The following is a 21,942-nucleotide window of genomic DNA, read 5'->3' on the forward strand; positions in this document are numbered from 1 at the left end:
CTGTGGGTCAAAGTATCTCGAGTGAGGCAGGAATCCGATACGACCGCACTGTCTATCTCTACTGCAGTAACTTCTCAAACAGGGGGAAGCTTTTAATCCCCCTGGTGTTGACACCTTGCATTTGCTTGTGTTCAGGGCTTTCCGTTTGCTCAGTTCATGCTCTGCTGAAGTAGGTCACTGTTTACCACTAACTGGAGCGCTGAAGCCCAGATGTCTTCCAGTATGTTTATAATATTTCCACATTATTTGACTTTGTTAATTCGAATTGCAATGCAAGAAGAATTTTTTATATGTAGTAATACCCCCGATTTACACCCTGCTAATGAAGATTATAATATAAGGTGTGTGATTTCTTCCCCTCTCCTAGATATTGTTAAAAAAACACCATTACACTGTACTCAAAAACAAGTAAACCTTATAAAATTCTACTACAGTTTCCCCATGTTTTTACTATGGTTATACTATGATTTGACTACAGTTTACCATTGTTTGTCATGTTTTTAAATCTGCCTCACCATACCTCTCTGGCCTTTACAATGCTTACTTGTGCTTTGCCATGCTTTATTACCCTTTCCTATGCTTTTACTAGGGGAAACTCCATTAATTGAATGAAACCATCTTTTTTTTATTACACATGTGTTTGGTGGTTCAGAAAATGTTAACGAAAGTTCAAAATCAGTCAACAGTAACATTGTTATTTTTGGAAGTAACTAGCAGTGCCTGCAGTCTCCTGGAAATGAGGTTATAGGCTCAACAAAAGAGACTCAGTAATTGTATATACTGTAGTGCTCACTTGCAAAGTATGGTCACTTGTTTATGTCAAGCCTCAGATGGTTACCAAAGGAAACAGTAAATAAACACTTTGATAGATGGAGCTTATATTGAATATATATAAACCCTGTTTCTAATTTAGTGGGCTAATTTAAATTATTATTATTTATTTATTAGCAGACACCCTTATCCAGGGCGACTTACAATTGTTACAAGATATCACATTATTTTTACATACAATTACATTATTTTTTACACATTATTTTTACATACAATTACCCAAGGATACAGCAGCAGTGTCCCCCACCTGGGATTGAACCCACGACCCTCCGGTCAAGAGTCCTAACCACTACTCCACATTGCTGCCCAGTTATCTTTAAACAATCTTACATATCACATCTCATCATGCTAAACATACTGAATAATTAAGTTTTTCATCTTTTTCTGGCTCCTGGGCAAAAGTGACTGACAGGGATAAGTGCTGGGGCTGTTTACGCTGAGACAGCTGCCTAGAGTGATGGCCCTGAAGTTGCCTCCTGGAATGCTGTTGCTTGGACAAACCGCGGCCCACGTTCCTGGCGGTCTGTGGAGGGGCTTGGTTGTCTCCGTAACCCTACATTGAGGGTTAGGGCACATGGGGCCTCTGGGCAATCCACCCACCAGCGGAGCCTTAACTAAGGCCGCGATGGTGGAGTCAACTGGGGAAAAATTTGCAAGCCCCAGTTTCTCTGCATCCTCTAATGCAGCGAGCCTAGCGACTTGTTTCAACGCACTCGGCACTGACGCCGGTCAGTCCCAAGAGGAGCGTACTTCCTGCATGAAGTCAGGAAACAATGGGAAGAGTTGCACCGCAGGAGCCGCTGCCTGTGTCCAGAATATGGACCGGCGTGGCGTGGCGTGGAGAAGGGGTCATCCCAGGAGGCTGCTAACAATAGTGTGTCCTCCTCCGCCATTAATGGCTGCGACTCAATCTAGGCTCCTGTAGGAGTCTCAGTGGCCGGGGCTGGTGCAGGTAGCAGCAGGGTCGGACCTGTATTGGTACCGCAGGAACTTGTTGCCTAGATAGAAGCTCGAGGACAAGTGTCATCTGCTCCTTCAAGTAAATAATGTCCTTCACTTGTTTCGAACGCTTTATCCTTCTCGTCTGGGGGGAGGGGGAGCAGCTGCGAGGTCTAGGCGCAGGAGCCTGAGCACAGGGAATCTCCTGCGAGGGGCTCTGCGGGAGCTGAAGGGGCGGGGGTGGGGCCCCGAATGCTGCTGATGACTCGGCCATGGGAGACTGTGTCTAACCCCGTGGTCTTGTTGAGCCTACAGCGATGTATTTTAGGCTGGAGTGCTGTGCGCAATTGCTGTGCATACCGAGTGAACACGCACCGTGCGCACTGCCGAGACTAGCTCACTGGAGCTGTGAGCACCGAGGGTACCGGTCACCAAGTGCACTGGGAACCCTAGCCTACCACCGTGTGCACCGACTGTATTAAACACCGGACACACCGAGTGTACTGAGCATCCTTACTGAGTACCACGCGTACCGAGTGCAATAAGCACCGGGTGCAGAGGGTGCACTGAGCACTGTTTATACCAAGCACTGGGGTGCTAAGCGCCAAGGGCACCGTGTGCACCAAGTACCGTGAGCACTACGTGCAATGTGTACTGTGCCACACCGTGTGCCGTGTGCAATGAGCACCATGTGCACCTAGGTACCGAAGTACCGAGGGCTATGCGTGCACAGAGGTACCGAAGCTCCGGATGGCAGCTATGCAACGGTGCCTACCTTAACTGCGTGGTCACACACCTGGTCGGTGAATAGCATGCACCAGGGAGACACAAGGGCTGAAGCCGCGGCGGGCGAGCTGACTAGCCAGACAGCGGCGAGTGGAATCACTGGACAGCGGGGGTACAGCAAGGCCTAACCCCGTGGAGGAACTGTATTCTCCCAAGAGTGTAGTTTTTAGAGAGAAAACACACACACACACACACACTTCTTATAATACTGCACAGGCAGTCACTCACATATGACAGACAATAAACAAAAAGGCAGCTTGCAAAGCAAGCAAGCAGGCTGCTGGAAGTGAGGAAGCTAGAAAAAGAAACTTCAGTTTGGAGTCACTGATTCCGGGAAAGCGGCAAGCCGGCTTTCAGCACGAATGCAGTTCAGGAAGCTGTTTTTACAATAACACTCAGTTAAACACAGAGGTTCTTACCTTACGCTCTTGAGAAGGAAAAAGAGAAATGGCGTCTTCAGGATGACGGTGACCGAGTGCGTCATCCCAGGAAGGGGCCTATCGGCAGCTCAGTAATACCTAGCCAATGGGCAGGCATATCCCAAACATAATGTTGTTGTTGGTGGTCGTCTTCGAATTGAAAGGGAACTTGTTTTTTAAGTGCAAGCACAGAAACTGTTCGGAGCAGACCGTTACAAACATGGCATTTTAATCTGACATGCACAGTATTTCCAAGGGGACATGACGCACTAGACCGATTTGGAATATACAGTTGAATCTGATATGCGAAGTCTGTTAAGTACTTTTAGGGGGGATTTTTATTGTCAACTCCCAGAGACTTGACGATGGCTTCTGCAAAACCAAAACCTGCGTTGCTTATATTTTCCTCGCAGAAGAGCAAGTGTGAATAAAAGTGACTATGAGAAATTGATAGCGATCGACTCTAAACACAAATGACGAGAAATAGTGCTTAACAGATATACTGCAATATGAAGTGCCTTTGCTTACTTAATTTGAAAAGCAGTGCAAAACACACTGAAAACGTTTTACAACATAATGCGTTTTGCATTTGAGAATGATATGTGATGTAGCATATTGAACGGCGCTAGTACCTAATGCTCCACTCCTCGTGTCGGTCCTGAGGTCGTAATGTTCCATTGCTGGTGGTCCTGTATGGATTTATTCTGCACCCGCTCGAAGCCTTTGAACCACGTGAGGGGTGTATTGAAAAGCCCTGGTTAAAAGCAGTCAGCATCACTCTCAGCTTGGCATTGCTGCACACTAACATGTAGAAAGCGCACCAGCATTGTTTTCTAGGTATGGCGTTATGTGTGCGTTTATAATATTTTTTCTCCTATTTTAATATATATATCTATATATATATTAGTTGTCTGTTAAAAACGACCATGGCTTGGCCATGTATTAGTAGGGTATGTTGTCTTGCTCGTTTCTGGAACCAATTTGATAAATCAGATCTCTCAGTTCCACTGACCATTCAGAATTACTCGGAAATCACCGATCAAGACGTTCGATCAGTCACAAAGCACGTCCCGGCGGACAGATCTGTGAGGAACGATTACCCTTTGACACCAGATCACAGAGGATCACCTACTGTTCAAGATCCGGCGTTCAGGAGATCGTGGAAGGGACGGAAAGAACCAAGTTTCAAACCTCGAGAGGATTACCAGCCACCAGATGTACCTTTTCAGACTGTGACCCAGTACAAACAGGACTTCAAACCTTGGCCCATTCCGAAAAAAGATAATTTTCCGTGGACCAGCAATGGCGGAAAAAAAGATGGATTTTCTGTCTCCCCGTCAGACAGTCCGGTTAATCAGTACCCCCAGCCGGGAGCACAAAGAGCCGAGAAAGAAGAGAGAAACAGACAGCGATGGGGAGCAGAGCAATTAAACACAATCAAAACAACCTCTAACAGGTATGTCTTTAGGCGCTGTTCTTCAGCACCATTCATAACCACGGTGATTCCCGTAACTAGGAGCGTTCTCCTTTTGGGTTAAAGTTGCATTAATATTAATGCTATGGCTTAAGAACTTGTTTATAAAGTAATACGTACAGGTCAACCATTCCATCCTAAAGTAACGAGTTTTACTAACTGTACCATTGTTTTATCTTACCATGTGTGCGGTGTGTGCGACATGAACTCTTTACAGTGATTGTACTGATAAACTTAGCAACCGCAGGGAGTCGTTTATTTTATAAAGTTCTATTTATTTGATTCTTCTCTGGAAATTCGCCTTTGCACTTGCTTCAACATCATTTTATGACATAATTGAAATTTAAATCCCCGAAACTGAATCTCATAACATGTTTGACCTGCATAGATACTGCATAGAGGCCCATCTATTATTATTATTTTTTTTTATATAATACATGGATGTGATGCTAATATTAAAGAAGACGAGGTTCAGCAGTACAGTTGGGTTTTTTAAACGAAGTGGTTCAGTCCTGTAAAGACGTTCTATGTCTTTTATCCGTTAGTGCTTCAGCTTTATTTGGATGATTGCCTTTACCTTGTTTTAATTTCCCGTTCCACTCCAGTTTCTCTAAGATACGAATGAACCAGGTTTGCCTTTTTTGTTAACGTATTCTCATTTTGTTGATCATTAATGAACATTTCTGTACTGTGGGTGTTGTCGAGTGATTGAATTGAAAGTGATGGTCTCGAGGAGTCGAATGGGTAAAAATTCAAGTTTATTTTCCTCTAGAGGAATTATCACTTTTTACGTCTCTACTGTGGTATTATGCCTTTTTTTAGAATTGCTCAAGATGCAAATATAGCCTTAACCTGCGTTGCTTATATTTTCTTCGCAGAAGAGCAAGCTATATTTTCAAAACACTCAATGCATCTTTTTAAATTTATTTTATTCAATAAGGTAGAGCAGACACCCCAAGCTGCTAAAATACTATGTTCAGTCCTTATTAAAGTATGCCTGCATATCTGAAACTGACAGTTACACTGTATTCTTGATATATTTGATTCTATAAGCATGCACTCAAATTAAACAAACAGTACAACACAACATTGGTGTGATCACAATACTGCACAAAGTGGTGTAATGCAAGATAATGAACGTACATGTAAAGAATACAGTATATGCTGTGGTAAATGTGCCTCATTAAAACAAAACCAAGAAAGAAGGATTTATGGAGTGTGTTTTGAAGATATAGCTTGATATTTATCAACTGGCTGTTGTTGAATTCTTTAACAAGGTTATAGAACTGCCCAGCAATATGGTAAAAGAATGTCATTTTGTAATGGTTGTTAATGTGAGTGTGAGTGGAGAGGGGGGTAAGTTTCCATTGGTAACGATTCTGCTATTGTATTGTTGCTTGCTTAAAGTGCAAAAGAGATCTGGAATGTTTGAAGGCATATTAATCATAACTTTTTTTAAAATTCTAGATTCCCTTCCACGGTTCATTATCTTATGGGATAAATACAATGCAAACACTCCAGTCTTTATGGATCACTAGCAGACCAGCTTTCAACTAGATCCTTCCAATATTGTTATTAACCTTATCCATGAACTCTATCCATGTTTTAAGTTGCATGCACACAGAATGGTTAATGCCACAGTTAGTTTTGGGTGAGCACTGTTTGTTACCAGGCTGATAAGGCCTCCAGGCTACACAGGAGCTCTTCACCAGCATGCCAGAGTTATTTATTTGAACAACTGTAGTATTGTATTTCCCTTTAGATATTTCCCTTTAGATTTCAGATGTATTATGGGCATTATTCAAAGTGAAATCTGCAATATTATTTTAAAAAGGGAAATCAGACTCTTAATAATCCAAACTTGATAAATTACCACAGAGATTCTTGTTACTAGTTTTCTAAATATGAACTGTATTCCTTCTTAAACATGGTTTGATTTGCACTGTGGATTAATGATCCAGCATAACTTGTCCACACATCTTTAGTGTCTTCTTTTCTGTCAGTAACCAACCAGCAGTCTGTTGACCTAGGAAGTGTAAGTGTAACATGTTTCCTGTAGGGTAGCCAAGTGAACTAATAACTTTAACTTTACCTAGTGTAGTACCAGATATCCATGTTTTAAAATGACAATGCATGTTTGTCTTTCAAAACTGCACATTTCAGACCTGTAAAGTGGATGGAAGTGGTAAGTCTGCACCTTTTTTGCCCCTCCATCCTCCCCTACACCACCTCTGCAACTGCATCTTTTCTGGGGGATAGGCTAAGCACAGCACATCGCCTTGAAGCCCCCTCCTTGAGGGTGGCTCTCAGAAGGACCCCCAGCCAAACCATTCCACAAGCACATACCAGTCTGACCCTGCACAGTTATTGCTCCTGGACAGTGACTGTCTTATTTAGTTTGTATTGTGAAGTTATGGTTGGGGATTATGCTGAAATGAAATGTGCATCTGCACAAGACTAGCAGGAGCAGAGAAAATGCTATTAAAACTAATGAGGCAGGGAAATGGTGGGTACCATTTCAGCATGAACTATTTTCATTGCTGGGCGAGGATAATTATTTTTCATGCGACTGCTCGTATCTCAAATTTTGCACTCTCTGACACAACTCTATTCAAATATATTCTTTAACAGCAGTACCCCAATGGACTTCATTACCCAGCTCAGTTATTCACAAATGTTCATTCGTTTCTATTTTAATGAAGCTATAAACAGTTTTTATTTATTGTTTTGAATTTTTTGGAGAAATGTGACTATTTCAAATGTAATTGCATATGAATTAACATACACCGTATTGAATTCATAGTAAATATCAGTTCATTATATGGTACATATTAGTGGCACCTAAATGTAAGTCATTAAATAATGTTAGGATCCCATATTTAATTATGGGTTTCATATAATGGCTGTAAATTCATATACACTTCAAGAGAGGTCCATAGGACTGCATAGGAGTAGCATCTGAATGAAAAATGGTTTAGTTGCGATTTTGGTAATGATTTTTCTAGTCCTGAAGAGAAATGCAATTCAATTCAATTCAATTCAAGTGGAACACCACAGGAGTAGCAGCTAATGAAATTCATAGGAATTTGCAGCCAATATGTTAAATCGTGAAAATCGTGTGTTAGTTTAAATGTAATTATGTTTGCGGACACTTATTATCAAGTGGTGTGCATAAGTGGTTGGACAAAGAAACAGCTCCAGTGTAGAGCATGTGTGGTCCAGTGATTAAAGAAATGGGCTTGTAACAAGGAGGTCCCCGGTTCCAATCCCACCTCAGCCACTGACTCATTGTGTGACCCTGAGCAAGTCACTTAACCTGCTTGTGCTCCATCTTTCGGGTGAGATGTATTTGTAAGTGACTCTGCAGCTGATGCATAGTTCACACACCCTAGTCTCTGTAAGATGCCTTGGATAAAGGCGTCTGCTAAATAAACAAATAATAATAATATTGGTTAATAGGAAGTGTGTAGGGTGTCTCTTACTAAATAAGAAAGTTCATCTTGTGTAGTCTGGGCAATTTAGGTCTTTGCTTGGCACTTATGGTACAGTCTCATAAATGATGGCCATTCTGGAGAACAGCTTCATCGCAGATTGGAACTTTAAATACATCACAATAATCACTGTATTTAAATCTATAGTGTTTATTGGACGCTAATCAATCTAAATAACATCCTCCCAGAGGTTGGCTTTCTTTTTTTGCGTGGCAGGATGTTAGGTTAGCGTTTATGTGGAAGCCAAGCAGAGCTAGAGTTAGTGAAACCAGAGGAGGAATGGACCATCCTCTTGGTGTGGTGCGCCACCATTCTGCAATGGAACCAGTCCAGGCTGTTGGTTCTGCTATGTCCAGTGATTAAAGTGCTTAGATGCTCTGGTGCTGAACCCAGAAAGACTGCTTGTGGCCCGGGCTGGAAATGTTACACTAATATGCACCTAAAAGAAATTGTCAGACAATAAATAAATTATTACTGTTAATTAATTAACTACTGTATGTCTCTGAAATGTCAGTTTTTCTTGTTTGCTCCACAGACAGGAATCATCAGACAATATGAATACAGTATGAATAAAAATCATTGATAACACTATGTAACACAATTTTTGTTCCTGGGTAGTAAGTGTTATTTCCTAATTGCTTATGCCTCAAAAGTATAGAAAATGGCTATTATTCCCCACAAACTTTGCTTTTGTGACCAGGACAGTGATATTTTGAAATTTACCTATTTCCAAAGAGAAAACGGGCGAATTTGTGTCTTTTCGTTCACATAAAGTCAGAAAAAAACAACATATGAATCCAAATTAACATGTATTTATACTAAAGTAATACAAAAATGACTACAAAAGATTTAGAAGTGAGTAGTTTTTCGAGATTTACAATTATACTGTAAATCACTTTCACGAATCAGCCCCCAAATGTAGTCTCCCATCATGTTCTCGTTATACTGTCCTAGGTAGCGGCGTTCAAAGTCCAGTATATCCTGGTGGAAGCACTTGCCTTGCTCCTCCGAGTACGCTCCCATGTTCTCCTTGAATTTATCAAGATGAGCATCAAGGATATGGACTTTAAGGGACATCCTACAGCCCATTGTGCCATAGTTCTTCACCAGAGTCTCAACCAGCTCCACATAGTTTTCGGCCTTGTGATTGCCCAGGAAGCCCCGAACCACTGCAACAAAGCTGATCCAAGCCACTTTCTCCTCACTAGTGAGCTTCTTGGGGAATTCATTGCACTCCAGGATCTTCTTTATCTGTGGTCCGACGAAGACACCGGCTTTGACCTTTGCCTCAGACAGCTTAGGGAAGAAGTCTTGAAGGTACTTGAAGGCTGCCGACTCCTTATCTAGAGCTCTGACAAATTGTTTCATAAGGCCCAATTTGATGTGCAGTGGTGGCATCAGCACCTTCCGGGGGTCCACCAGTGGCTCCCACTTGACGTTGTTCCTCCCTACAGAGAACTCGGTCCGCTGTGGCCAGTCCCGCCTGTGGTAGTGCGCCTTGGTGTCCCTGCTGTCCCAAAGGCAAAGATAGCAGGGAAACTTGGTAAAACCGCCCTGGAGACCCATCAGGAATGCCACCATTTTGAAGTCTCAAAATGCGTCTGCCGGATGCTTGCAGCCTCTTGATGCCATCTCAGAAAAATGCAGATATGTATCCACTTAGGCAGCTGGAACTAAACTGAACTGGTGGGCTTAAGGCCCCTGTATTTATACTACTATTTATATTACTGGAAAGTTCTAGAAAGTTCTAGAAGTTACTCCAAGTTTACTCAGCACTGAATCTATCTGGAATGTTCTGGAAAATAGGTAAATTTCAAAATATCACTGTCCTGGTCACAAAAGCAAAGTTTGTGGGGAATAATAGCCATTTTCTATACTTTTGAGGCATAAGCAATTAGGAAATAACACTTACTACCCAGGAACAAAAAAAAAAAAAAAAATTGTTACACAGTGTAATATCACAATATTAATCACTCTGTATACCCAGTACTTGATGCTTGATGTTTTGTAATGAGTAAATTGTACAAATGCATCACAACAATAAATAAATACATGAAATAAATAAATGAGGACAGTCCACATCATAAAACAGCAGACAGAGGGTTTTATGATCAGCAAGCTTGCGAAACCAAGACATTAAAATGATACATTCACTTTGGAGCCTTACTCACGTCTATAAAACATTGTATGCTTGTCTGACCAAACGGTCTTGAAATCTCAAAGCTGCAGTATTAACTTCATTTTTTCTGTAAGGAAAAAAAAACAATTAAAAAAGATTTGTAGTTTGGTAACTTTATTGTGAGTTTTTATTATGACAATTTGAAGTAAAAAGCTTTGGGAATCTAGCGTTATAGGTTAGATAAGTTCTCAGCTTGCACTGCTCTTTGTAAATATTATAACGTAAAGTTGTTTCTTGCTATTTTTATAACATTTTAAAATTGAGGCAAGCTTAACTTAACAACTTTTAACTTAAAAAAACAGGCCCAGGAAGTTATTCAACATACTACAATTTTGGTAACAGGAACCTTCAAAATAATTGTAGCAAACAAAATAGTTCCATACATTTCCTCTACTGGGCACATCCATTCATTCTATAGGTCTCAAATGTGCAGTTTTGAAAGAAACGCATTTTAACATCTCCACCCCTTCCCTTTTAATAGCCTATTAGCTGCTTCCCCTATTGACTGACATGCTTTCAGCCAGTAACATGCTTCGACTCCGAATACAATCCTGAGGTGAAATGACCCAGGAAGTATGTGCAAAAAGACAACCCAAGAATAAGGCATTAACTAAGAGCTTCCCTTAACCTAAAGCAGTACCAGAGGTCATGTTTTTAAATTAAAGTGCAAGTGTGCTGTAAAAGGTGTTTTTTTTTTTTTTTAACTGCACATTTCAGACCTATTTAGCAAATGGAAGTGCAAAATGGCTAGGATTTATGGACATATTTTGTTAGCTGCAATTACTTAATTTTGTAACCTGATTTGCTATACCATTTTAGTGTATCTCGGGGTTTTGTTGTTATTATTGGTTATATCTCTGGCAAGATATTGCATTAGGTATATGTCTCAAATGTGGAGTTATTTAAACACATGTGCAGTATTTTTGTTTTTAATGATATCTGGTCCTACAGTAGAATAAAGAAATCTCTGTTTGCAATCCAGGCCTTATAGGAAGCCTGTTGCTGCTTTCGTTCCTTGGTCACTCTACCCCAGCAGTGTATACCGGGATCAAGCTTGTTACTGGCTGAAAGCATGTCAGTCAACAGGGGAAGCAGCTAATTGGTCATTGATAGGAAATAAGCCAGTGAAGGGGTGGGGACAAATTCATCCTCAGGCTTGCAAACTGAGATTTCTTTAACCTAGTATAGTTTCAGATATAATGTTTTAAAATGAAAATACATGTGTGTTGAAACATATGTTTCTTTCAAAACTGCATATTAGAGAACTTGGATGTGCATGGCAGAGAAAATGTATGGAACTATTTTGTTAGCTTCAATTACTTTAAGCTTAGCAAGCAAAAATGCCTACAGCACCGTTTCCCACAGCACTTTTATTCTTTGGAAATACAGAGTTCACAGGTCTTTTCAACTTTTTTTTTTTTACATAAAACTAAGCTCTGAAATTACATTTTTGCTTTTTTGGTTTCACAGAGAAGAATTCCGCCCGTGGATGGGTGCCAAACCATGCAAACCAGTAAGAAAAAAGCCGTCTTACGTGCCTCCGAGCCCCGACGCTCCTCCAGAGACCAGCTACAGAGCAGCCTTTGGGGGAGATGTGTTCAAGCAGATGGAGACCCTGCAGGTGGACGACAATAGCCAGCAGAGCACCTTAGCAGAAAAATCTGATCCTGCAAACATAAGGACCAAGGGAGGGACCTCGGTAAGAGATCACTACCACTTGCAAAAGACGACAAGCTTGAAATACAAGTTATTATGTGCAGTTATAGTATAAGCGTCTTATACTATAATTAAGGAGGGACTATGTTAATATTTCAGATATCACGCTATGCTAATATTTCAGATATCATGCATCATGAGAACGTAACATTAATTAATTGTGTATTGCATTAAAATGTGTTTACAATGACTTTGGAAGATTTTAGAATGATATTACAGAAACGTTCCAATTTTGCTTTCCTAATCGTGGCTATCTGGGTTTGCAGGAGCTGTAAGTGAAGTGTTCGAATGGCCATCTCCTGTTTTTTTTTTTTTTTTTCAAAGGATGGTTAAATGTAATTATTTGTTAAATATTTCTATTAAGATTTCCTCATAGCACAAAAGAGATTTGAGCTGTGCTAAATTGTGCCAACATGCTATCACTACTATAACTTCAATTAAAGTTTTTATTTAAACTATGTTATTTAATATTAGGTTTGTTTTTTGATTACTCAGCATTGCGACCATCAGTATCACTACTCTGTAATATGAACTTAGTAAAATGTGTCTGGGAAAATCAATTCATTTTCAAAGTAGGCTATAACTACTGTAATTATTATAAGAGAAGTATTTTGTAGTAAAATGTTTTTCAACAGCAGGATACGATTGATCTAAACAACGAGCTCAGCTTCACCTATTTTGAGATTATTCAGAGAAGTCTGTTGTGAAATTCCTAACAATGCCCTTTTGACAATCATGGAGAAGCAGTGATGTTCCCTATCATGCTTAGTGTGGTATTTGTTCTGAAGTTGTGCGATATGCATTTTTTAACGCAAGACTTGCAATGGGATTACAGGAGTGTATTCCTGTCTCATAATATGATGGTTCTTCAAATTGTCCCTTGAATTTGATGCATTTTGACTAAGGTGACCATATGGCTCTGTGTTCAGCGGGACAGTTTGGGATAGTTCAGGCTTTTCAGCTCGCAACCCAATGCATTCTGGTACGTTTTACCTGTCTCAAGTACCATTCTACCTTTAAGAGAAGCAGGACTACGCTTACCAGAATGCATTGGGCAGTGAGTTGAAAAGCCTGAACTATTCCGAACTGTCCCTTTAAGTTATACATACTACGGGCTTGGTTACAGGAGCATTTAATTCTGATACTTGATATGCTAAGCCATTAAAGTGTATCTTGGGAAACTCTTCCATTTTCTGAAGCATGGGGCTTTGTTATATTTATTAGTTATATCCCTGGTAAGATATGTATGTTACTTATTACATACCTTTTTAATAATTCCATTAGCTACACAGGGCAGCAGTGCCTTCTGCAGTGCATAAGATATTCAAGTGTTATTCCTGTTGTATTCAGTCGGAATTCATTATGAATTTGCATCCATTATTTTAAAGTGTTACCAACAATCCAAACCTCTTTATCCCCAAGATGTTCCAGGGCTTCAATGTGGCAGATTGACATCTCTCCTGGGCTGCTGCAGCTGACATAGCAGCATGAGACGTCATGTTAATCTCAGGGGATGTTCTGTCCATGACAACCTGGTATCTGCTTGTCTTTAGGGACACTATTCCGGGCAGATCTAATGTGTTTTGAATGACTGTGACCTCAATAAGTTATATTTTAGTCTCTACAGCCATCAGTTAAATGCCCCAATCGGCTTCAAACCATGGAGCTTGAGTGCATAAGAATATAAGAACATTTACGAACGAGAGGAGGACATTCGGTCCATTTATGCTCCTCCGGTTCCTAGTATCTGATTGATCTTAAAACTCTGTGAGGTTGGGTCTTAAAGGATCCCAGTGATTCAGCATGATTAGGTAACCCGTTCCACACCCTCGCCACTCTGTGTTGAAGAAGTGTCTCCTTCCATCTTTGTCAGTTCCTTGTAAGATTTTCAAGACCTCAGTCGTGTCCCCCTGATTCTTCTTGGTTCTAGACTACTGTAAGTGTCAGTGATATTAGCGGTGCCAACTTGCTGGTGCTCACGCATGGCTTGACAGTCTGGAACATTTTGGTCTTTATCATTCATCAGGGGTTAAAAATTGGAGATGTTGGATAAAGGCGGATGACAATGGTCCAGAGTGGTCTGACAGCTCTGAAAAGCCCAAACATGTGAGCTGTCAAGCACATCAGCTGGGGTGGCTCTGGGCTCTGGGGTTACCTGCATAGGGCCCTGCAGATTTCAGAGTATGGCCAGGGTAGATTGATATTTATATAATCTGAAATTTAGGTCAGGTTAAACAGAGATCTGGGTGAATTGTGTGCTGGTGCTAAAATGAACTGCTGTCTGTCAGTGTTTTCTCTGCACTGTGAAAGATGTACAGACTTTATATCTTTATTACTTTCCAGTTCTCCTTGCTCCCTCTCCGGACTCTGTGGACATTTTATCGTAGTCACTGAATGGAGTCTTTGAATAGATTTCCTTTAACTTGTAATGTAAGGCAAGAGAAATGTCCACATGTACATTGAACCAGTCTTCAAACTGTAGGCTTCCCACAGAACATGCCCACTGGCTGGTTCTGCTCCAAACTCACCCTCATCACTCCTCCATGCAAATTTTATTAACAACAGTCATACTATTGTGCTTCTGTGGACAGTATGTTGACAGTATCATAGTTAACAATACTATGAATTTGAATTCATTTGAGTTCATGCCTACACTGTCACATTTCAGCCATCACCTTTTTTTTCTGTCTAGTTTGAGTTTCTCATGCCAACTGACTGGCATCTCAGCCCACTGAATTAAAGGGCAGGAAATAGTCTTACCGCTCAGTTAAAGAGTTTGCTTCGCAGTCATGTGGTTAAGTGCACTACATCATCTGCTGTGGAACCCATTTCAAGTTGATATAGTCTAGTGCTCTTTCGCTTTTGGGGTAAAGGATTTAGTGCTCTAGTCACCTATGTGGGCAGTACCCACAGGGGAAAGGTACACTTGCTCAATTAATTGTCAAAATTAACTGTTAAATGCTAGCAAATTAAAAGTATATTAATTGATGAGATCTCTTTGTTTAGACTTTTAAGTTTGCATTAATAGTAGAAGGGGTACAAATTGCTTTTTTGTTATAGTTTTAGTTGGTTTCCAAATCAGTATTGCAGCTTGTGTTTATACATCAGCCAGCATGGAAGCACAATTGTTTCAACCAATTTTCTTTTTTTAAGATGTGGGTTACAGTCTAATGAACACAGACTATGGAGCAATTACTGTATGCACTGTTTGAAGACACAGAAGCAGTCTGTCAGCAATATTTAATGTGAAAAATAATGTATGTTTAAAACAAAATGTTTTACCTTGTTGACACAAATAAACAACCTAGACAGCTGGGGGTACATGAAGACCAGGGTTGAATTCCACTATATCCTATACCATAATTTATATCACTAAAATCAGGCCTCAGAGTTTGCTAAGGATCCTTTGTGGCTGTTATGAACTACTCAAACAAGAAAGGTGCCATAAAAAGGAGTTAAAAACATTTCCTGTGGAACGAAGAGGTTGAAATCTTCCTGATATCCTAATGATGTACTGGAAGCTTGACGCGGTGGTATACCTGCTGGATTTATGGACAGCACATGATGATGGTATGATTTAACATTTCATTAAAATGCTGTCTACCAGGATAGCACTCCTGAGGCAAGCTGCTAGTTTCTAAGAATGTCTTGTGGCAGCAGCAATTACATTCTGCACAGCCGCTATAACAAAGGGACTGCTGTTTATCAAGCGGGATTCAATCCAACTGGAGCTGCAGGTCGTACAAAACTGGCTGAGCAGGCACTGCGTAGTGCAACAAAGCATACAGCATTCTGCTGTGTGTAACATTCTTGTATATACTGAGTACCGTTCATACATTTCATATGAGATCTTATAATCTGTGTTCAACATAATAGATGCTGGGCATGATCCAGTGACCAAGCAGACCCCGAGCAAGCATTTCAACCTCTGCACCCTAACTTTGGCCACTCTGCCTGAAAGTATTAATTCTCTCAGGTTCCGCTGTAATATAATAATCAAAAACTCAATCATAAATCCTAAGGTAAACTTTTAATTTGTGTCTTTATCGTGTAAGTCAGAAGCGGAAACGTTTGTAACTGACTTCAAAGCCAAAGATGATGGCAAATTTTGACAGAGAAAGTTTCTTCGCGATTATTTTTGGTGCATTGGGGTGCCACGACAGGGGTGGCGTAGCTACTGTTTTAGCCAACGAAGCTCCATCAATTGAGCTGTCCCTTATAAATGGTTTAGCACTGTAAAATTGTAATTTTGCTTTTCCCCCTGACCTGAAAACCCCTGCCAAAAGTTTACAGTGGTTAGGCTGAGACCACTAAACTCATTTTACGCTGACCTGAGTCAAAGCCAGCCATCCAAAGGTGAAAGGCTAGTGAGCAAGCCAACTAACTGTAAAAAACTAAAATGTTAAAAAATTAAAGAATTCTTGTCATGAGTATAAAACTACTTGCCTTTTTTTTTCTTAAATTGGTAATATATATATATATATATATATATATATATATATATATATAAACAATTTAAGAAAAAAAAAACGTTTACAGTGGGTTTGAGTGGATGTTGGCCCATGGTTTTATGCATGAACATGCTACCACACTGAAAAAAAACAAACATACTGCACAGAAGTATAAAACAACAAAGTTGCCTCCCCCATCCCACAATTACTCCTAACATCACTGGCTTCCTTCATTTAAACATGGGTGCTGATCTTTCTTAACTAAGCCATTTTATGCTTAAAGATGCATTTATAGTACCCAATCCAGTATGACTAAAGAGATATTCCTGGAGTGGAAATACAATGAGCTAAGATAGACTCAGAAAGAAAAACATCTGGGCCAGAGCCCAACCAATGCCCCAAAATATACCAGCAGTAGTGCTAGGGGCTCTGTGCTGGAGGAGTTATGAGTCTTTCATAATGAGACGTTAATATTGTTATGTACTCTTTTAAAGAAGAGCAGGAGTGTTAATCTCCTTCTCCTGATTGAATCTCAAATTCTGACCTGGCTAAAATCTGCCTAACCTGGGTGTGTCTTAAATGGAAATCTCCCAGGTCCACTGCTATAAACAAGGACAGTTGGTCATACCTGCCCATACCAACACAATGCAATAATCATACTAGGTCCAGCTAGACACCATAGATGCAAGTTTGAAGCAAGAAGGATTCTAGAATGATGCAATGATAAGGAAGGAATTCAAGTATGCCTTGTGCAAAAACTATGCTTGGATAAAACAAGGGATTCATGAATCACGTAAGGAATCTGAACTTAGAAAACAGTCACTGAAAGAAGTATGCATGTTTTGTGCAAGGTATATAGACATAATCCTTCCTTATCCTTTTATCTCCTTGAACAGTTCTCGTTTTAAAATTGCATTTGTGGTCTTGCTTGTTCCTAGCTTCATCCATGTGTAACAGGGCTGAGGCTGGGTGCTAAACACACATTGCATGAAAGCATCTTATTCATTATGTATACCAGCTAGGCTTGTCTTCATTCATTGTTATAGAGCTTTGAATCTATTTTCATTTCAAGGACAGAGGCCAGAATCTGTAACTGCAGTGCACCACACAACACTGCCTGTTACACATGCATTTGCTTTATACCATACGTTAGACATGTTTTTGAAATTTCAGAAGCATGAGGTGCTCTAAAACGTCACTGGAATGTGATAGCTGAAAAAGGAAATGATATACAAAGTGAATCTAGAAGACATAACAGGGAGAATGAGTTAGATATTCCATAGTCATACCACGTATTTAAACTTGTACTTGAAAAATGTGCATATTTCAAATTGAACAAAGAATTTAGCACAGTGATAATGTAAGGAAAAGAGAATGCATTTTAAAGCCTGGTAATCACTTTTTTCTGGTAGACTGTATTGTAACTGATCTCCCCTTTTACATTTGTTATGTGTAAAGGTCACTGATGTTGAAATATGGTTGTGAATTAAATGGTGTTTTTGTGTCTGTTTTGTTTTTTAGGAGCCCATGGTGAAGACCAGGTTATCCCAAAACCCCTCTGCCGTGTTTCAAAGTGGATCTCGCGTCTTCAACGTATAGAAGGTTTTTGAACACTTTCTCTGATTGTAAAGAACGACCCAGGATGCTGTATTTGTATAATGTACAAAGCTAAATCTATGCAACAGGATGGAAGTTTTAAAAGGACATTTCATCTCGGGTGTGTATACTGTTCAAGTGATCGGAGCGAACAAAAGAATTCCATTAATCTTACCTGTTGGGCACCAGTTGGTCTCAGTTGTGAAAGAAACACATGGTATAGTAAAGATGAATTTTCATTTTAAAACGGGATATCTCAAGCTATGCTTTCAGGAAGTGTTCCTCGTCATTGGTCATTTAAAGAGTGAAACTGTCCACACCCCTTCAATAGCTGCTTTCACCCTGTAACATGCTTTGACCCTGCTGAGGTGAAATGACCCAGGAAGTGAAGCAGTAACTGACATGCTGAGTCACAGAAAATGAGATATGTTTTAAAATGAAAATACATGTTTGTTGTAACTTGTGCTTCTTTCACACATTTAAGACCTATATGATGAATGAAAGTGCACGGCAGGTTAGATTTATTTTGTTAGCAAACTTTACTTTTTTTTTTCTTCGTTGTTTTAACTTTTAAAAAATACTTTTCCAAGCCACTGAATAATTCCAGTTTTCATAGATCAAATATGCATGTATTGAAATGAATTGTTTAGAAAGGCTTTTGCAAGTTTAGATAATTTTTTTGTGTGTTTTGCTGAACTGGAATGAAGATATAACATTTTGTACATTACAATGATTTTATTTACAGGAAATCCACCAAGTTTTAAAGTATAAAGCAGTTTATGTACACTGAAACCTGTTTGATATGCTGTATACCTTTTAAGTTTGCTAGATTTTTATTCATGGGAACAAGTTAGGTAATTGGCTGTTGTCTGTTTAAGTCTCTAATGAGAATGTATATTTAAATATGTGCTATTTAAACAACATGAAATACATTGATTTAATGTAAAATGCCCCCTTTGTCCACTGGTGTTTTAGATCAAATAAAACAAATGACATTCTTAAAACATGTGTTGCTTCTATTCACCAAGTTCTTGTGCATCTACATTAAAGAGCCAGTATCGTGATTAAAATGTTACGGTGTTGCACACACACTATCTTTATGAACAATTTTCCCTTACCTGAGAGTTTTTGTTGTGTTCTGGTATTCTATTTTCTTCCTTTCATAGACTATTGGGAAAAGGACTGGAAATAAATATTCTAAAATCAAAGTGCATCTGGGAAGTAGGGCATGCTTGTTTAGTTGGATTAAGATGAACCTGCTCATCTCAATAGAAATAAACAAATACTAACACCTTGACAGCTGTCCATCTGTGCGTCACAGTTTTTGCATCTATCTGGAAAACTATCAAATTGTGATGGGGGGGGGGGGGGGGTGTACTGACATACTTCATAGTTTTTTTTTTAATGTATTAATATTAAAAAGGTTTAAGTAGGTATTTTTATTAATATACCCTATTTTGAAGTATATCCCATTACTTTTAGTTACATTTTCAATAAATTTAAAATTTAGAATTCAGGAAGCTGCACATAACACTTGCATTTTTAGTGATTCATGATCTTTGAAATGGGTGAGGAGCTGTAAAGAAAAATGGCATGATTATATAAAAAAAAAGTACAGTCAGAGAAAAAAGCAAAGGCTTTGAGTATTTGCCATCCTCCAGTGTGTTAGCTGACATCTCAGAGGGGGCGCGTCCTGCCTTTAGAAGCTATCCTCCCACACAGTGCCCTGAATGTGTCTTTGATGCTCACAGGATAGGTATCTGCACAGTCCCAGTGTTGATCTTTAGTGACTAGCTTCCCCCACAGCTCCCCATACTTGGATCTTTGAATAAAAGGGAATACAACCTAATATGGTCATTGACGTATCTGTGGATCAGCACACGGCTCCTTTTAAATTGGTGGCCATTAATAATGCTAGATCAGCAGCATCAGCATATTTAGTCACAGAACACAAGCAGTGGGTATGCTGTAAGCAAAGGAATTACCGTATATTGTACAGATATTTCCCTACGAACAAACATGCAGTTTGTCACACATTGGAATTAAATGCTTTTTACTATTACTTCAAAGAGCAAAGATGGTGACTAAGTAAAATCGACTGCCACACTTGCCACTAAATGCATTGAAAGTTGTTTTTTTTGTATTCCTCTTTTACTGCACAAAGTCATACACACTTTGATTGCAATATGGTTTATGAAGATATACATTGTTGCTTGAGCTCTGCATGTGGAAAGAGGATTTTGGCTTAACAAGGAATGGAGGTGGTCTGTTCAGTGTTCCTTATTGGTAAGCGAGTTGTGGCTTTATCCTCTGCTTAAACAATTGAGGGAAAATGCAGTACTTCCCCTGTTAACTGACACTTTGAAAAAATAAATAGTATGAGCCCCCAGTGCATTACCCTCTATTCCAACATGAGGACACTGCATCCCATAGTTTCTTGCCAGACAACAACACATCTGGATAGTGCCAACTTATCTACAGGACGGATGTACAGAAACTGTATAATTCAAGATAATCCTGGGGTTTAAAGTTGAATTTGTCACGCAAATCCATTGGCAGACTCGCTTTGTGCAGAAACTATGCAGCGCACCATCAGACCTCAATACGTGTCCTACAAAAAAGCTTCTTCATTATCAGACTGGCTGTAATCTCTGTAAATCCTGCTGAAAAAGGGGGATATTTCAATCAATTTAAACAGAGAGAGAGAGAGAGAGAGAGAGAGAGAGAAACTTCAAATAACAGATACTCTCACATGATGTTGGGTCTGCTTCTTCATTTTTGTATTATTTTTTACTCAGATAATGAACTTGCTTTACCTTTGCTTCCTGGTACCTGTTCAATTCCTGTGATATTCGAAGCAACAACTCACATAGAAACTAGACCATTGGACAGAAATCGACTTGCAGCACAGGATGTGATTAGGTACCAGGAAGCAACAGCAACTTAAAACGCTGTTGTTTTGGTATTTAAAAAAAAACCTGTGATGTCACTCTTTGGTCTTTTGATTGATTAATTCTATATATCTTCTAACTAAAAGTGGCTGTACACATGTCATTGCCTTCACAGAGACATCTTTTATATCTGCCTTCTACAATTGTACCTCAAATTCTGCCACTAAATTCATTTCCACATATCTACTGGACAGATTCAGGAACAGCAATTTCATCATCAACCAAATTAACAACCAACTGAATCTCGTTATCAAACAAGAATCAATTAGGAAGAAATGTTTTAGTTATATAAACTAAAAGCGTTGAAACCGGTAATAAAATAATCCAGTTTCTCATGCTTAACGGCACTCGAAACAGTAAATTATTTTTACTGATTCAACACTTATCATTGTTTATCACTTATGGAAATGTTTGCATATCCCAAGAGTTCAACACAAGACAAACGGGGGACCACTGACAATGCTGCTAGAGGTAAAAACATGGATTTAAAAATCTTGGTTTTACACTTTTAAAGCAATAACAACACTAGCAACAAACAGGTTGGAATTATTATGTGTTATTACAATTGTAGAAGAATATTATTGATATATATTCATTAAAAAAATAAAAAAAAATAAAACATGCCTTATCTCCACAGATCTTTAAAATCTTTTAAAACTACAGACTTGTATACAGAACTAGGAAAGATAACGAAATTGCATATCACTCTTAGTAATGTAGGAAAGAGAATTCCACTGAAAACAGCAGAACAATAAAGTAAACTTGAGTACTTCCACATAAATTCCTGCTCATGTTTATTTCCTTTTCATTTTATGAAACTGAAATTGGTTATTTGTAAAGTGACGGCACTGTACTCAGTATTTTAAAACATGTTTTAACAGGATACAGCACCAATACATCCATGTTGCTTGTTGTCCAGTTTGGTAGACACATTCCAAACACAAGCAAACTCAATCAAGACAGTTCAGTGACAGGCTATGCTAAATAACACCATGTAACAATTTTTTTTTTTTTTTTTTTGGTTCCTGGGTAGTAAGTGTTATTTCCTAATTGCTTATGCCTCAAAAGTATAGAAAATGGCTATTATTCCCCACAAACTTTGCTTTTGT

At 39.3% G+C, this 21,942-nt stretch overlaps 1 protein-coding gene across 1 annotated transcript; it reads left to right on the top strand.

Annotated features, from left to right (window-relative positions):
- Positions 1–3,241: 3,241 nt before the first annotated feature.
- On the top strand, positions 3,242–18,888 carry LOC117423222 (microtubule-associated protein 6 homolog). The gene is made up of 3 exons (XM_034038726.3): positions 3,242–4,431; positions 11,590–11,818; positions 17,808–18,888. Exons 1-3 carry the CDS (start codon positions 3,902–3,904, stop codon positions 17,883–17,885), a joined length of 837 nt encoding a protein of 278 aa, XP_033894617.1. The 5' UTR covers positions 3,242–3,901; the 3' UTR covers positions 17,886–18,888.
- The last annotated feature ends 3,054 nt before the right edge of the window (positions 18,889–21,942 follow it).

Source organism: Acipenser ruthenus, chromosome 17 (assembly GCF_902713425.1).
Source record: "Acipenser ruthenus chromosome 17, fAciRut3.2 maternal haplotype, whole genome shotgun sequence".
Classification (NCBI taxonomy): Eukaryota; Metazoa; Chordata; class Actinopteri; order Acipenseriformes; family Acipenseridae; genus Acipenser; species Acipenser ruthenus.

Coding starts and splice junctions, on each gene's coding strand:
- LOC117423222 (XM_034038726.3), top strand. CDS start 3,902: ATGGCTTGGCCATGTATTAGTAGGGTATGTTGTCTTGCTCGTTTCTGG. Junction 4,432..11,589: donor ATCAAAACAACCTCTAACAG/GTATGTCTTTAG, acceptor TTGGTTTCACAG/AGAAGAATTCCGCCCGTGGA. Junction 11,819..17,807: donor GGACCAAGGGAGGGACCTCG/GTAAGAGATCAC, acceptor TTTGTTTTTTAG/GAGCCCATGGTGAAGACCAG.